The sequence below is a fragment of the Corapipo altera genome, unplaced genomic scaffold (genome assembly GCF_003945725.1).
Source record: "Corapipo altera isolate COAL_440 unplaced genomic scaffold, ASM394572v1 24b, whole genome shotgun sequence".
Classification (NCBI taxonomy): domain Eukaryota; kingdom Metazoa; phylum Chordata; class Aves; order Passeriformes; family Pipridae; genus Corapipo; species Corapipo altera.
Genome location: NW_020884888.1, coordinates 10,731,136 through 10,744,507, shown reverse-complemented (window position 1 = coordinate 10,744,507; position 13,372 = coordinate 10,731,136). Strand labels below are relative to the sequence as shown.

At 38.4% G+C, this 13,372-nt stretch overlaps 1 protein-coding gene across 1 annotated transcript in view; it reads right to left on the bottom strand.

The window, feature by feature from the left end:
- LOC113947381 (protein cordon-bleu-like) overlaps positions 1-5,338 on the bottom strand; it is a 29,363-nt gene extending 24,025 nt beyond the window's left edge. Inside the window, exons 1-2 of the mRNA XM_027643885.1 lie at positions 5,216-5,338; positions 1,425-1,737 (exon numbers count right to left, since the gene is read on the bottom strand). Coding sequence (XP_027499686.1) covers positions 1,425-1,737; positions 5,216-5,231 — 329 coding nt within the window. The 5' untranslated portion in view covers positions 5,232-5,338. The remainder of the gene's footprint in view (positions 1-1,424; positions 1,738-5,215) is intronic.
- Positions 5,339-13,372: the final 8,034 nt, after the last annotated feature.

Below are 13,372 nucleotides of genomic sequence, written 5' to 3'. Positions count from 1 at the left end.
TAGTAGATTATTAATATTTTTATTACAGGGCTTTGCTTTGATGTCTTTGCTCAACAAAATGCTAACTTCTTCCTCCCCCCACTGAATGTGCACGTGTGTTTTTCTAGCCAGTCTAGACCCTGCATTTTGAGGAAAGGTGGAATAGCCTATTTATCTCACAAGGATCAATCTAAGTGTACTGAAATTAATGGGTTGCTTTTCTGGATCACATCTGGAATCTTAATTGCAGTTACAATACTAGCCTATCTAATCCTTCCAATAGAAACTGCTTCACAGCCTAAGACACTGCAAAAGGACAAATCACAAGAAAAATGTGTTTTTGAGCAAGTATCTAAGTGAGGTTTGACCTTGTCCCTGTTGATACTAATGGATAAAGAAAAACCTTAAGATCATCCCAATAGGTTAAATACTGACTTTGGCCTAATTCATCCCTAAGTTATCACCCACTGCATGATCGAAGATGAAGTTCTCACTCAGAAATGTGCGGAAGGAAATAACTAGGTCATGATACATACCCTTATGAAGGGGCTACAGATTAGCAGCTAAATGGAGAGAGACCAGAAAGCACAGGCTTTGTGTCAACTGAGAATTCAGAGGAATTTCTGGCCCCCGTTCCATGACTCTGCAGCATCACGCAGAGCGGATCCCTGTCAATATTCCAGGCCACCCTCCTTGCTGGAGGCACAGTTTCCTATTTAGCCAGTTTGTATTTGCAAAGTCCTATAAATTTTGGGTTCCTTTTGCAGCCCTGCCACCAACTATGTGAGTTTTGGCAAACTAACATTGTCAGAGTCATTTGTGTTTGAAGGCAGTTCCTAGTTAAATTCCAGGTTCTTGTATTTTCTTGGAAAAACTGCAGAAAAATGTTTGTTTATGTGAAAAAAAAACCAAAAAAAGGAAATATGCTGAAAAAAACCACCCCAAGATGTAACGCCAGTGCAGGTTAGCAGTAGGTGAATATATATATATAGATGCATGCACACACTCACAAACCAATCTCCAAAGTTCACTGCATACAATCATTTTCCACCTGGCTTGAATTTTCCATTATATGACCTCCATGTCATTTTTCTGGATCAACACATAGTAACATTTTAAACACTTCAGATGCTATCAGAAGTACAAAATAAACCAAACTGTAACAAAATTATTTCAGACTCCTTGAAGAAATCAACTCTGGAGGGCAGTGGGTCTTTTGCAAGAAATGAACTACAAGTTCAAACAAAAAAGTGACCTTTGCCTGTTGCTACAAGTATGTCACTGGAGGGGATTTGGCAGTGAGTGTTCCACTGGGAGGAGTCACTTGGCAATGGTACTGGTTTATGAAAGAGCAAAAGAAAGTATAAATTGGTTTTCTTAAGTGATTCCCTACCAGGACGACACGCAAGATATTTTCACAGAGCTGGTGGCAAGTAAATATTTACCTCTGTGGAGCACTGTCAGATCCCACGTTATCGCAGGAGGTGTTCTTCACAGGACATGTCTCTGTGCCACACATCGCATCTGCCTCAGCTGAGTCCATGTAACCATTGACCAGCTTGATGTCTCTCAGCTTCATACTGTCATTTTGTGAATCCAAAGATACAATGTCAGATGGGGAGCTCACAACACCCGAGTCCTCTGTGGTGTCCTCAGATGCAAAACAGCTGCTTTCTGATGCCGTTTCTTCCACCTCTGATAGCTCCAGAACTGTGTCATCCACTACATAAACATTATCATGTGCAGACAGCAGGCTCTCTAAATGAAATACAGCAAGGAAAGTTAGCTGAAAGTCATCAGTACATAAATCAGAGAGCTATTCTTTTGTAATTGGAAAAAAACCACATGAAATACATTAGAAATAGTAGGAGGGAGCTCAGTATTTGTATATAAGATAAAGATGATTTGAAAGTGACAAAAATTACGTCCTCCGCTTTTAGAAAGGCAGTTTGCTCTGCCAGTTCTGTGGAATTTGGGTTTTATAACTTTCATAGCATATCAGTTTCCCTAATTCTATGAAGAAACAACTTTCCAGGAACAGTTTCTTGGGGAATTGACCCAAGTTTAAATGATGTGGTTCAAGAAATCACTCTTGTTATTCCTTCTGTCAACATAATCTCACTGCTCCTCTTCCATTTTGCCAAACAGGTAATGACATTTCTAATAAGAAGTCTATATACAGGTAAAAACAGGCAGTGTTTCCCAGTCAGGATACTGAATTGGTAAACTAGATCTACTGCTGGCCCACTGGGTGTCATTTATTTTACCAACCTTCAATATTTATTTTGCTTTAAGTGGGAGAATAACAGTTGTCTATTTTTCAAAGCATATAAAATCTACTAATAAATGTAGAGAAAAGCAGACAGTGCCAAGCCTAAAGTAGAAACTTTTCCAGTGTTTAGTCACTTATAAAGGAGATCAAGGGATATGCCCTTTGCATGTTCAATTCTATTAAAAGTTGCAAATTTTGAGAGAAGATTAGACACAGTACAATTTCTCATACTCTGTTTTAGTTCGGTCTTTGTGAGCTACCCCCTTTTCTGTTTGTTTATTTGTTTGCTTTCTGTAAAAAATACAATTTTTTGATTTCCCTTAAGAAAAGTACTCTAGACTCCATCATGCAATTATACTATTAAAGGAGAACTCCCAACAAGGTCAATAATTTCAATGACTGAAATTATTGAGTGACGAAAGACAGAATCGAGCCCAAACATATGTCTCCTGATCAAAAGGAATCAATAAAGACTAATCTAAATGTTTAATTTGGAATTATAAGTGTGTGCCATTCACTTCTACAACCTCAGTAAGCAAAAGAAAGATTAAACATCACTTTATGGTCTGATCTTCCAGACACTTGTGGTGGATGTTAATTACACGAGTAGTCCCAAGTCTATAAGCATGACTAAGATTAAATATACACTTCACTGTATTTTATGGTCAGAATCTACAACTTTTTGAGGCTTACATGAAGCTACAGCTCAATAAAAATTATCAACAGAGAGAAATACTTCTGAATTATTTTGAATACACAAAAGTATTTTCTTTAAGTCAGAGAACTGAAAACAATTTTGTTGAAGAATGTCACAGAAATAATTTTATAAGGGTGTAGCTTAGCAGTGAAACTTGGAGTGAAACTAGAATAAAAATCAAGCCAACATTCTCCTTGACTGAGGTTACAAGATGCCATTAAGTACTGAAATTGATTTCTGACAGCAGAAGCAATAAAATTCATAAGGTTGCAAATCATGATTAAAGTTTTAAGTGCTGTCAGGCATCAGTATTAATGATGGAAGATGATCCAAAGACTCTATTGCAACTTTGGAGGAAATGTTATTTGATTTCTTTGACCTTATTTTCTGTAACATTAGTTCTAGATTCTAGATTTAATCCAAGAGATCGTTCCATTTTAAAATGGCAATTACAGGAACTAAGTATGTGTCACTGAATGGATTTGGGGCTCATGACAGAACTACAGTTAGGAAAACACTAACATGAAGCATAAATATGAATAATTTGACATTGAACATCAAATAATAAACTCCCAAAAAAACAGACAGTGAGGAAACAAGTGATAGTATATGGCCTTCTTGGCTTTTAAACAAACAAAAAAACCCCAGTAACAACCCATCACCAAAACATTAGTAAAAGCAACAATATGTTAAAACCAGGACAAAGTAGGATAGCAAAGAAATCAATTTAAAGAGTGGAAGTTGAAGAGTGGAAGCACACGGGAAGATTTTGAAGCAATGCACAATGCAGTATACTTTGATGTAAAAGACTTCTATATAATACGGGCCAGATCTGTTGTCACCTCGATGCAATGAATGACCTCTGCCCTACAGCTGGCACAGCAATTTATAACAAAGTACCTACTCCCAGATCCTGACACCAGGATGGCAGCCTTTTCCTCCCTAGCTGTCTCTCCCATTTCCTCATCCTCTGCTTGCCTGCCTGCAACTATTTCCTGCATCTTTCTGCTCAGGGATTTAGATCCTTTTGGTCACATGGCCCTACTTGGTATTACTGTAGTAATAACAACACTCAAGGCTCTCCCTGTTCAGTGGCAGGATCTCCACCCCCAGCTCCTTGTTCCCACATATTGACAAATAAAATGAAAAATAATTCTATTATTACCAGGGTCCACGTGCAAGTTAATCCCTGTTATGTCTAGATCTTGGCAGTCGAATCACCCAGTTCAGAATAAGAACATTCTCATTCAACGGCAGTTTTATCCTGAAGCATAGAACTACAAACAGATATCTTTCTACTGAAGTAAAACCAAAATGTCCCCCTTTCTTCAAGCCTATCAGTTTGTCTGATAGCACTTCCATTTTATCTTCACTGAGAAGATTCATGAATTTTTAACACAGTTAACGCATGGCACTGAACAGAGTTGTTGGCTACTTGTCTGAACATGAAAGCACACATATAAAGCATGACTATGATGGTTCTCTGTCATGTTAACAACCTTGTTTCAGCTAAGAGCAGCACTAAAACACCCCTGTTTTAAATCTGAGCCATTCTTTGATGGATTAAGTAAGAACTATTTTTCCTTCTACATGCTTGATTAAGTCTTCACTGGGGCAAACTGAAGATGGATGGGCATTACTGGGTAATAATACATGACATGAAAAAAGCCTACCTCAACTTTTCTGAGTAGTCTTGACTTTAGGAGTAAGGATATACCTTATAAAACTCTCTAATTTTACATGGAGAACAGGGTAATATCCAGTAGTAGATGTGATTCTGCCTTGTAATTTTTGCATATTTTTTTCTCTGAGGGGATGCACCTGCAGAAAACCACCACACACTAAATGCAGTGTGATCACAATGATGGCAGCTACTGAGGTTATTTGTTGGTTGAATAAAGAAAAATCTCAACATTTGCTTCTCTTTTCTCTTTCATAACGCTATGACACTTTCAGGTTCTGATCACAACCTCGTGCAGACATATCCAGCTTCAGAAAGAGCATGCAGCAACTGCTTCAGGACTGAACACACAAGTAATAACTGCCACAGATAACGTATTATTGAAACACTTCTGTACCTCAGAAGACTGAGTTTTCAAATATATAAGTAACATGTGACCCCATTCAGTGCCATCAGGTGGGGCGTGACATTGAAAGGGGTGTAGAAGTTGGCCCACTGTCTCCAAGTCATTCTAAAATCTCCGTGGGTCATCTCACCCACAAGTGAAACTGGAGAGAGTCCGTCAATGCCCTGCATTGCTGTTTACCTATGTCCTGCTTCATGTTGCAGACACTGCTAAGCCCAAATGAGTGCTGTAGAAGGGATCTTCCCAGATTTGCAGCAGCAATGCTGTCGCTGCACAATTAGGTCAACCACACGTTACAAAGGCTTTCTTGCAGAGGGGGGTGTCTGTTTGCAAGAATGTTGCCCGTGATCATCAAGAGGGAAAGAGAAGAGCTCATGAGTAAAGAATGTGAGCTTCTTGTTTAACACAAAAGAAATCTTGTTGCTTTAATCTCAGTAGTCTGTAAGTAATTAGGAAAACACTGAATTTTGAGTTTAGAGGAGTCATATCTGCACTCATGCAGTTTGATATCGCATATATGTACACATTACTCATACAGAATGCCAACGATGGGGAGACAGATAAACCTCACCTTGTTTAAATGCAAATCAGCACTTTCAGAAATGAAGATTTAATTCAATAGTTAAAAAACTACCATGGGTAAAATACTCACTGATTACTACCGTTAAAATAACCATCATTGAATTTGAATGAGACTAGAATCAGACCTAAGTGTTCAATAGATGCATATCCCACCTGGACTCACAAAATCAGTCAGCAAAGCCCAAGCCATCACTCCTTCTGAGACCAATGGGCACAGGGCGTAAGTCGTAACTGTTCAGAAAGTGCTGTGACCTTCTGGTTTTACAGCACTGCTGGTGGTTTATTGTCATATTCAATAATGACAGAAACAGTACATGCATTTCAGCATTTCTGAAGATGTTACAGTTGATTCACCCCTACATGATGAGTAACCTGAACTTCACAAGGGTTTTAAGAGACATAGAGTTCCTCTAGCTCATCTGACTCTTGCTAAGAGGTTGGTAATTGTTTTACTATTTCTTTCATCATTTGTTCCACTGCCAAAAAATTTTCTTTTCATAGACTAAAATTGCTTTACCATAGTTCAAATGGTCTATTATAATGAAGTTGTAAAAAAATATTACAAACTTCTTGATGTTAAAGAATATTAATTCTTATAATGACCCCCAAAAAAGAACATAATTCTTTCAATGACAGTACTTAAAACTTCTAGCAAGAGAAAGAAACACTGTTCTAATTATTTGTATGGGCAGTAAAAAGTTAGACTATCACCAAAGACCAGTGTCAAAAAATTGTGCACTTTTTTCGTACACTTAGAAGAAGGCTGATGGAAGAAATGGGAAAAGAAAACATTTGTGGTGGCAATTATTTACAGAGATAATGAAAACAACATAGATTAGCTTAAGAGTTTTCCTACAGGTACAATGTGTTCTTGTGACATTTTACTCCTTTTGCTCATCAATCCAAAACTTTTACACAGGAATAAGTGTTAAGGACTATTCAGTGTGTAGTTAAAGTACGAGAAAGAATGGGTGGTCTCCCTATCATAATTAAAACTATTATAATTCAACATGCTTCTTAGCATATTTGAGCCTACATGCATACATTATTTTTTAAAAAAAATAAAAGAAACAAAGAGAAAATAAATGCCCACTGTTATAGACTAAAAATAGTATGAGAGAAGTGGGGGAATAGCTCGAGACCTGAGGCACTCCTTCTCTCCCAACTTCTGTAACTGCCTTGCAGAAACTGAAGCTGGGGCCAGGAAAGGCTAAGGAGAGATACTATGCTTTGCAGCTCCAGCTCTCCTCCGAAGTGAGGATGTAGAGCAGCTTAATGTTGGTTCAGCTCATTTAGGTCACAGAATCACAGAATAATTTCATTTGGAAAGAACCTCTGGAGGTCACCTAGTTCAATGTCCTCCTCAAAGCAAGGATAACTTCCAGTTTCAACAAAGTAGCTCAGGACCTTGAGCAGCTGAGCTTTGAAAATCTCCAAGCATGAAGACCACTGGAAAAAATCATGAATCATTCTCTGGGCAATGTCTAATGCTTTTCCCACTTAAGAACATTTCTTTAATGTCAAACTAAAAAACTTCTAGCTGCAACTTGTCACTGTTGTAGTCTTATCCTTTTGCAGTGAATCTCAGAGAAGAGTCTGGCTCACTCTTTCTTTTCAATGCAAGACAGCATTCAAATTCTCCTTGCTCTTCCCTCCTGCAGGCTGAATAAGCCCTGTTGCCTAAGCACCTTCATGTATGTCTTTGATGCCTTCTGCCAGACTCTGGTGCCTCTGGTTTGTCAGTACCTTGTTTTAGAGAACTCAAAACTGGACTCACTTTTGGACAATGGACTCATATGTGGCTTCATGGTAGCCAAATAAAGGGGAGTAATCATTTTCTCTGATCTGCTGGCTGTGTTCCTGCTAGCGCAACCCAGTCTGTGGTTAGTGCTTCATCACTGTAAGGGCACGTTGCTGACTCACACAGTCCTGCATGTGACTCCCAGTTCTCACACAATGAGACATTTTCAGTCTCCTTCCTAGTCTCATGCCCCATGCCTATGTTTTCCAATAGATTCTTTAATTGCAGTTATTCTCACTGCACAAACCCTGCAAACAGAAGTAAATCCATTCCTTTACACGCTAGCCAACAAAAAAAATTAAAAGACTCACAGAGGATGTCTCACCAGACATACCATCAGAAAGTTACAAATGGAGTGTTATTAGATACACACTGCACTTCCATAGTTAATCCCAAACTGATGACAGTTAACTTAGCTACCTAGATCTACCCTCATATGGTTGAAAAATAAATGCAATGTGGACTCATTTAACCTGCCTTACAAATTCGGGTAGTTAAGCACTTCCCTTGAGGTTAAACTTGTCTGTTGTTAGTTGATATCACAACAGAAAAGTATTGTAACTTTTACAAAAGCTTTTTTGGCAATGGTGTTTCCTACACCAAAGGCAATATAAGATAGGATCAAGCCAGGGAATGAGAACTGAAGAGTGTTCCAGTCCCTCTATTGTTTTTTCCATGTAAAAGTAACTGTGAATGTCTGTGCATTAATGTTTGATTTTCCTTTCAAATGTATACTGAAAATGATTGTGAAGTCTCTCTCTCAAAACAACACTACCTAAAACGTCTGATGACTCTTGAAAGACTGGGAGGAAACTACCACTGCTACTGCTACGCTCTCCTATTTCAGACCTTTATTTTTACCACCTGCCAAACAAGAAAGGAAAAATTTCTGAACCAACACAGCACAGATTTTCAGACCAAGAAGAATTAATATTTTGAACTTTATTATTCCTATTTCTTTCCCACAATCCTTTCTTCAGTGATTGAAAAAGCCTCTCTGACCTCTGCAAAACCCATTCGACCTAGAATGCTGTTGCTATTGCTAAACTGCTTTTTCATCCTCTCCTTTCTGGCACTCTCATGAACCTACTAGTTCCTTGCTTTTATAAAAGACTTGTTTGGACTCTCTGACAAGTCCACATCGTAGTCAGTAACTAGCCTTCCTTATTCAGAGGGATCAGATGTCATAAAAGTGACATGAAGAGCATGCTCTTTGACAGAAAAAGGATCATTTGTCAAAGTAGATCTTCCCTTGATTAACATGAGCACATTACCATTTGGCTTAGGAAAGGACAGATTTTAGAAAATGAATCAGTAGTTCGAATTGTTCATTTCCTTTTATTCACAATGAAGTATGATGGGGAGACTTTCACAACAATTCCTGGTGTTCACTATCTAAGTTTAACAGAAAACTAGAATGATTTAGAAGGTGCTTTCAGGGCTCTAGATGGTCCTTTATTTAGGGTGGGGAGAGTGTGCATAATCGATGCAGTTCAAAAAACTATGAATAAGCAGGTTAAAGGAGAAGGATAATATGAAAATATATTTAAGAGAATATTATAGATAACTTCAGAGTTGCATTTCATAAATCACCATGTGTAACACTGGTAACTTGCCATGTTAAATAACGGGGCTCTTTGGGGACCATAGAGGGAAAGGAAAATCTACATCTAAAACCAGAGATTGCGCAATGTAATGAGCCTGGTGAAGAAATAAATCACTCTCCACATTTTTCTGGGAATTATTAGTCTTAAGTGATAGATTTGGGCAATTCGCATCCTTTACAGAGGTGGTCGGTTTCCATTCATGCACACTGCAGAATCTAAACAAATGGACTGTGAAGGTGATTTTCATGAGCTACCTTAGAGAACACACTCTATAAAACTACATGAAAAGCATATCCAGTGTAATGATTAAACCCAGAAACGATTAGTGTACCTATGCAATAAACCAATGTTTTATTAGGTGATTTTTAAGACCACAGAAGCTTTTATTTTTAAACTTCACCATCTTTTTCCTCCAGTGCACTCTGTATCAATTCTCATCCTTACTTTGTCTGTTAACAATTCCATAAAATCTCTACTACAGTTTTGTATTTATAGCATAATCCAGAGGAGAAAAACATAAAACACTTTCGCATTGTAATTATATTTTCCTTGCCCAGCAACTAGCTGCCAGCAAACTCAGCAAAGAGACACAACAACCCAACCCTAAACCAAACACACATACACACATGTACACACATAACTGTGGGATTTAAGAGTTCTTTTTCATAGTACAGACACACCATTCCACTCACAGTTTTGTATTTATTTCTAATTAAAAGTGATTTAAAAGTTAGAGAGGGTGGAAGAGAATCAGGTCAATCAATAATAATCTATCGATTACTGAAAACATTAGGTATTAAACAGCTAAAAATAAAAAACATTGAGCAGTTGCTTTCTATTTATGGGGACAAAGTATACCTGCCTTAGGCACAGAAGTACTTCTACTGAGAATTGCTGCACAAATGGGAAAAAATCTTCCTATCAATGCAGACTTAACTAGGCAGTCATGGCAACAAATAATGGTTTTGCTCCATACCAAAAGGTAAGAGGGAACTCCAGGCTGGAATGTTGGTTAACAAAATGGGATTTCATCACTCTTGCACATTTTTTTCCAATCCACCCTCAGAGTACCTCAATTCATTCAGATATGTGATGTCACCCTTCAGTTCCCCCATCAGTGCATCCATCATTTCCCCTTACATCTCTTTCTACTTTTCAATAGGATAGTACTTATAACACAATCCGAAGTCAGACAGAGCCCTGAGAAAATTTTTTCATGGACAAACCACCTCTCTAACTCACAATTAGAATGGTACAAAACAACTTCATTTAATTGGCCAAAACATAGTTCAGCCAAACCACCAATAATGTAAAGGCCTACACAGAAGATTTTTAACAGCTAGCCCCAAATTTAGATATGAAAACATTTTCATACACCTCCATACTATAACGACACAAAGCTCTATTCTGATCATTTTTTATGTATATTATCTGACTCCTCTTGGACCTCCTGATCAATGGAATATCTGCTTCCCTCTCCAAAAAGGCTTTTCAACAAACTTGGGCTGGTGGTTTACTTTGGCAATTATATTTCCAGAAATATTTTAACCTAGAAGAGCATGTTTCTGTTCTGAGTTTAGTTATTACACATTTTACTGCACATTCACACTCGATTACTCTGCTATCATATTTCTCATAGCTGTAAGACATCCAATGATGTCAATAAAACTATATACCTGGTGAGAAACTACTTGGAGTATCTGAACACTTCTTATTGCTAAGACAGTTTGGCTACTGAAACTGCCCAGTAAAGAAAAAACTACTCTTGCACAGAACAAAACTGACAACTGGAGTATCTCCCCGTAGATCCTGTGCAATATCATCCAAAAGGGCACTGTACCATTTTCAAAGGATATTTCCTAGGCACTTTGAAGACCAGACTCCTGAGCTGGGATGTGGGCAAACCAAGAACAGTGAGGCCAGGAGAGTGCGTGCCAATCGCACTCACCACCTGAAACACTGCCAGGCCCCACGGGTCTATGCTAGCAGGAAATAGCTGCAGACATGCTGTAGAAGACCATAAAGGCAACTGGTTATATGGAAAGATAGCAAGAGACAGATTTCTTTAGTGACACAGACAACCAAGCAACCACAGCACAGAGCAAGAATCAAATGCAGGGTATCATGAGTCCAGAGGAGGGCCATGAAGATGACTAGAGTACTGGAGCACCTCTTCTGTGAAGACAGGCTGAAAGAGTTGGGTTTGTTCAGCCCGGAAAAAAGAAGGCTCTGGGGAGACCTCATAGCACTTTCCAGTTCCTTAAAAGGAGGCCTTACAACAGAGCTGGAGAGGGACTTTTTATAAGGGCATGTAGTGATAGGACAAGGGAATATGGCTTTAAACTGGAAGAGGATAGGTTTAGACTAGACATTAGGAAGAAATTCTTTATTGTGACAGGTTGCTCTCAGAAGGTGTGGATACCCCAGCCCTGAAAGCATTCAAAGCCAGGGGCTTTGAGTAACCTAGTCTAATGGAATGTATCCCTGCCCATGGCAAGGTGGTTAGACTGTAGATGATCTTTAGGGTCCCTTCCAATCCAAACCATTTTATGATTCTTTGATTCTATGAACTCCACCTCACACTTTAGCCATGAAGTTATTTTTTTCAAAAGTGCACACTGAAGCTATCCCTGGGAGCCTGGTAAGAAGGGAAATATTTGACAGGTAGAGAAAAAAATGCTCAAAGAAGAGCACTGCTGCCATGCCACCTCCTCTTTGATGGCAGATGGACTACATCAGATTATTTCAGACATAAGCAGAGATAGGAAAGCTTAAGTCAGAGCTGAATTTGGCCTGCTCTTCCACAGTCCTCTTGTGAAGTCAATTATCTCATCAATCATGCTTTGCCCTGGGGCTCTCTTTCCCTATTAACTTCAAGAAATGCAAACATGCAAGAGTGGTAACTGGATGTTAAGCTTTGTACTGATTTGCAGATAGTAAAATGTTAATGGCACTGCCATCTCTGGTGCTCTGGTGAACAATAGCCTGATGCAAGAAATGGGTCATCATCTGAACACCCACTTGGAATAAATTCTCCCCTATCATATTATGTACTGTTAGTATCAGATCCTGCTTCCACTGCAGCAGTTAGTTTTGCCACTGACTTCAGCATGAGCAGGATCAGACCGTTCACTGATTAAAATGCAAAGCTGCAGATATCTCCTGCATGGGATGAATCCCCACAGGGAAAATTTGTCTGCATTTTTATTCATGTGAAGCATTTTAAGGCTTTCATTTACACAGTTCATTCAATAATAATGTGCATGCTGTATAATGGGGTACCTGATTAAGCATGCTTAAGTGCTTTGCTGGAGCAGGGCCATTTCTAGAATTTGAAGGTTCACTATGATCATACCCTCCAAACAGACAAGCTAGTTTGGGGAATTTTTCACCTGAGTTAATGGGCTTAAATAGGATCAGCATAAAAGGTCATTTTTCCTATGGGAAATTTGGAAATGTCTTTGAGTTTCTTTCTTTTTAGCCTCAGTTCCTACAGAAATTAGGCTGAGAAGGTCATCCTGTTGTAGGTTTTAAGTTTGTCTATGAAACCCTCCAGTCACTTTTAAACTGGCTACCAGCTTCTCCTGAAATAGTCAGGAAGGATAACAGTCTAAAGTTCAGTTCCAAAAGTTTAATAAGGAGGTAGAAGGACAGAGCAAGGGGACTTTCTTCATATATGTGCTGACATAAAACTCATTCTCTATTATGTACAAGGGATACCTGGGGGAAGGATGCTATGAACAATAGGAAAGCTTCAACCCAGAGCATAGTGGGGTTTAGATACCAGGGAACTTAATCATTAATGCAGAAGTTCAAAAGAAATGCTTAAGGAATTACTTGATGAGGTCTGGGGGATGGGAGGAAGAAACCAAAGAAGAAAAATAAAAAAAAAAATAAAAAGAAAAATTCTTAAATCCTAACATCTATTTTTGTTTTGAAAAGCAAGAATTTCAAGCTTCTGTGATTTTCATCTCCATCTATGTTTTTCTTTTTTCATCCATTATTATCCTCTCTCTTTCCCATTTTTATCCTGAATAAAAAAAAAAAAAGAAAAAAAACGAAAGGAACCTCCTCTTTTAAAATCCAAAGAACCAGTTAATTTTTTTTCCTAAAACCACTACTCAAGGATTGTGTTTGGAAATTTTTTTAGCAGGTGTGACTGGCCACTGTTTCACTTTGTACAGTACAGTTTGTTCAGTAATGTTCAAACATTACCTTAATTCTCCTGATTGCTCATAATTTCAGCATGGGATTATTAAACTCTCCACTCACCTTAAGAGAGACCCTATCAAACCAGCACAGAATCATGCCGGTAGTTTGTTATTGCTCTTCCCATTACAGCACCTT